General features: G+C 45.4%; 1 protein-coding gene across 1 annotated transcript; it reads right to left on the reverse strand.

Moving 5' to 3' along the window:
- Positions 1 to 603: 603 nt before the first annotated feature.
- Positions 604 to 4,075, reverse strand: LOC104026090 (lymphocyte antigen 6E). The gene is made up of 3 exons (XM_009493644.2): positions 4,024 to 4,075; positions 1,373 to 1,492; positions 604 to 812 (listed from the first exon to the last, which is right to left on the reverse strand). Exons 1-3 carry the CDS (start codon positions 4,073 to 4,075, stop codon positions 604 to 606), a joined length of 381 nt encoding a protein of 126 aa, XP_009491919.1.
- Between the last annotated feature and the right edge of the window lie 240 nt (positions 4,076 to 4,315).

The following is a 4,315-nucleotide window of genomic DNA, read 5'->3' on the forward strand; positions in this document are numbered from 1 at the left end:
GCCAGGAGCACAACCAATACCTGGCAAACCCCCAGTCCTGTGCGTTAGCAGTTACAAAACAATTCTCACTGTTGCTTGCAATGGGAATAACACAAACATCTTTGACCTTTCCAGATTGACACCTTCGTTCGTTAGCGCTGAGTCATCAGGCAGAACATCTGGCTTTATGGAGTGTCTGTCTTGAGCTGCTGGATGCAACTGAGTCAATTGAGAAACGCAGCCAGGAGAAGACTCCCAGGTGCTAAAAAGAGGAATTCAATGTGAAGTAGAGATTCAGACAGAGCTGTTTCCTCAGGCTGATCTTAGTGTGGATATAACAAACACACTCTAGAATAACATAAATCTTTATTCTGTCTGATGATTGTCACACACATGCTATCAAAAGAGCTTTCCCAGGGAAAATTAGTACAAAACAACAAATGATACAGGGGAAAAAATAGGATCTATGCTACCCTGCCATTTTGTGGATGGGATCCGAAGCAACGTCTTGGAAAAACCAGGGTAGCATAGAACCTGTTGGAGACACTTGACAGAGGATGTTGGTTTATTATTTGGGGAATACCTTGTAGGTTCTTGGGTTGTCACATCTTCTCCCACCCTTCATCACAATCCTGCCCTGACGACACAGATCAAACTGGCCACAATTCCCAGGAACATCACGGCATAGCTGATTTTTATGCTGTTGGCACCACTGAAATTGCACAGGGAGGTACCACAGCATTTGGTGGAATAAGCCGCCACACCTAAGTTCACGTTCGTCTCAGGACAGTCTACAGAACATTTCTTGGTGATGCGGTGTCCCATGTCCTTGTCTGGATGGAGAATAGACAAGAAAGGAGAGCTGTGATTTAAGGTTCTTCTGCAAGAGCTGACCAGAGGATGAGAGGAGGAGGTATATTGCACTGTGCTTAATTTGCAATGCAGCAGTAACGGCAATCAGTGGATTTCATGAGTGCTGGGTGAGTATCCACACAAGCTGGATCAAATGCATGACACTAGAAAGTCCTTGGTAGAAACCCACACCATGCTTCACGTAGGACAGCAAAAAAATCACTGTGAATAGATTTTTGGTTTCTAAAACCACATTACTTAGAGCCAACCCCCTTTCATCCCCTATCACAAGGCATGTGTGTGAGCTCCAGATGAAGCAACAGGGTCTGCTCATGATAATCTGTGTGTTCCAGCCAGCCCAGCCACAAGGTGGTGAGGTACATACCCCAGGTGGTAGATCACAGGGCACCGCTGAGGAATTCACATGTTATACATTGTGATCCTTAAACCTCAGTGATCAACAACTACTGCCCTCAAAAAAACTATTGCCCATCTGGAGGGGGGAAAAAAAAAAGCTCCTTGATGTGTTGCTGGTACTCACCAAACCCAACAGAGCTGTATGTGGTTATACAGTATTTCTCATGGTCTTCACACTTGTAGGTTTTAAGACAGTTCCAGTTGGAGTGCTCATTGTCACATGTGTAGCAAAACAGTGAGGAAGCTGGAAAGAGCGCACAAGACACATATTAGTGGTTTCCAGCAATGCCCTCCTGGGAAGAAATTGTCAAAAGCCATGTCCCTTCTTGGAAAATACAAGGTGAAAAGTATGTTAGGAACAGGTTTTCATGACAAGTGAAATAAGAGGTTGGTTTTGATTAATGAAGCTGAAAAAACAGACAGAGCAAAACAAGTTTTCTTTCTTTACTTGAGTTTTTCTGTGATTAAACCTCAAAACATGTTTTTTCAGCCTGAGCAGCACTCAGGTGACCTTTCTTTCTCTCCCAGGTTGGTATTGGCCTGGTTGACAGCCAAGCTGCAAAAGCAGAGCTCATGACCTGCCCAGCTGGGTCTGGTATAGTTCTGGCAAAGAGAGGATGAACTGGCGCTGTTCTCAGGTGAGAGCTTAGTTTTTAGTATTTTCAGACTGCATCTGCAAAACACCATACAGACATGAATTAATTAAAGCCTGTGACACCCCTGTGAGCTAAATTACTGAGCACAAAGCCACATTAAAGGGAGTTCCCTGGGAGGGGTTGCTCTGAACAATAGAAAGATTATTTCTACCAGTGCATGGAAAAACATGTTCTCAGTGATATTATTAGCAGGGCTGAGCCAGGTCTATTACAAAGCCAGAAGGAGGTAGGATATGTATTTCTGAAGAAAACTGAAGTAAATTGAGTTTCCAGGCTAGCCAGCTGGCCGTGCTAGAAACATGGGCATGTGCCATCTCATTCCCTGGAGGTGGATTCACAATTGCGGGAGACTGTTTCCTTCCCATTCGGAGTCCCATTTCAGAGCAGGGGTGACAGAGGCAGTTGAGCTGCTCTCAGGACAGCCTGCTCCATTGCCAGAAGTAGGGGAGAGTTCTTGGTCAAAGGTGACCAAATTGCAAACCAGAGAGGGTCCTCTGTTAGGCTGAAATTTCCCTGCTTCAGTTCCTCCTGGCTTTCTCAGCTCACAAAGGTTCTTATTTCTGCACAGAATAGCCCCTTTCAATTGAATTTGAATCTATTTTTGACAAGGAAACTCCTCCTGGCAACTCTCCAAAGCCCAGCTACTCAGTTGATTCAAATTCATCTCTGAAGTTGAACCAGCCCATCACACTTTGTTAGACAATTCCAGAAGCAGTTTTAAAAGAGAATTAAAAGCCATTATAGGCCCTAACTACCCCAGGTAGCAGAAGAAAAGCCCACCCCTCTCTGCTGCAGGGAGCTCAGGTGCCTTGTGTACGGCTCTGGAGCCAGCTCTGGGTCCTGGTGCCCCAGCATATGACTGGCCGTCTTGCTCTGAAACCTACCCAGATGCTCTTTTCTAGTGTGAGGTGCTGCAAGCGCAGATGTCCTCCATAACAGCAGATGAAATCATCCTTTTGCATCCTGGTTTTATCTTCTCTTTAACGGACTGTTCAGCACTCGCTGTTTCTCCATCACTTGGATAACCTCAGCCTCTCACCTCTCCTCTGGAGGTCCCCCAGCCTGAGCTGTGGGCTGCTGTCCTTTTGCAGACCATGCCAGAGCAATCCCGGACACGCTGCCTAGCAAGTGTTATTGCATTTTACAGTCCCTGTAGCTATCTCTGATCTGCTTCTCTGCCAAATCTCACAAAGTTGTTCAAACCACTTCCTGCTGCAGATGGAGCCGAGACCCCAGCATGTGCGTAAAAGCAACTGAAATGTGCACGTGTTCACTGACTGTTGCGAGGAAAATCCCTCCCAGTCAGGAAACAATAACAGCTTAAACCATTATAGCTGTTATAAAGCCTTGCCTGCATCTGGCCTCCACCCTCCATTAGCTCAAGTTTTGCAAATGCAGCCAGAAATAGCCTTAACGGTGCAAAAAGGCTTGCAGTACTCCTTGGGATTGCAAATACATGCACAGAGCCAATGTTTCTTAATCGGATCTTTCTACACAATTATCTAGTTATATCTGCACCTCCTTTTGAAAGAGGACGAGCACAGAGCATTGTGGATCCCATTATAAACACACTCACTCCCAGACACTTAAAAAAGCTCTTCAAACCTATGAGCAAAGAGCTCTTAGGCTTTCAAATATCTGCCAGCAACCTAGTTTCTTAATTGTAATGTCATTGTGGGAAATAAAGTGAAACGCTGGCAGAAGATGCGGTGTCAACACCAGCCCTGTTACCTTTATCGACGACTCCTGAAGTTTCATTGAGGAACAAAAAATAAAACCAAAACTGTGAGCCCAGCTTAATTCCTATTAGCATTTATCAGTTCACATGTCTATCTTCAGTGGAGTGGTCGGAGCTTGATACTGGAGGGTGTGAGAAACCAGAGTGGTGAGCCCGTCTTCTTTGGGTTATGGACACCTCACCAGAACTCACACAGAAGCCAAGATTCAACCACACTAAATATTGCTTTACGCAGCTGATGCCAAAGAAAAACTGCACTACCAAGACCTCACCAATTGCAATAAAAGCTGTCAAACCTTCTTGTCCCTGCATTATATCTAATTTCTCTTCTGGTATTTTCATCCTCTCCATCTGGCTCTCCCAGCCTCCGAAGCTCCTTACCTTGCTTGGCACACAGGACTGCCACCAGCAGGGCAATCAGAAAAGCCTTCATGGTCCTTGTGCCCTCAGAGCCTGAACAACGTGGGATGGTGCACCACGGCAAGGTTTTATACTGGGACCGCGTCTATTTTGACTTCCTTTGATTAGAGTAATTTGAGGTTTGGGGAGTGACAGCACATAAGATGTGATCAGTGATGGGTGTGTTTGTGCGTAGGAACCTATTACGAGGCTCCAGGTGGCAATCTTTGTTACATCTCATTCAGATCCAATCTTTTTTTCCAAGGCCTACTCC

Source organism: Pelecanus crispus, chromosome 2, assembly GCF_030463565.1.
Source record: "Pelecanus crispus isolate bPelCri1 chromosome 2, bPelCri1.pri, whole genome shotgun sequence".
NCBI classification, from domain to species: Eukaryota; Metazoa; Chordata; class Aves; order Pelecaniformes; family Pelecanidae; genus Pelecanus; species Pelecanus crispus.

Bases quoted from the DNA above. Each gene is read 5' to 3' on its own strand.
- LOC104026090 (XM_009493644.2), bottom strand. From the start codon at position 4,075: ATGAAGGCTTTTCTGATTGCCCTGCTGGTGGCAGTCCTGTGTGCCAAG. The intron at 1,493-4,023 runs GTAAGGAGCTTC...CGCTCTTTCCAG, and splicing joins AGTCCTGTGTGCCAAGCAAG to CTTCCTCACTGTTTTGCTAC. The intron at 813-1,372 runs GTGAGTACCAGC...TTCTCCATCCAG, and splicing joins ATACAGCTCTGTTGGGTTTG to ACAAGGACATGGGACACCGC.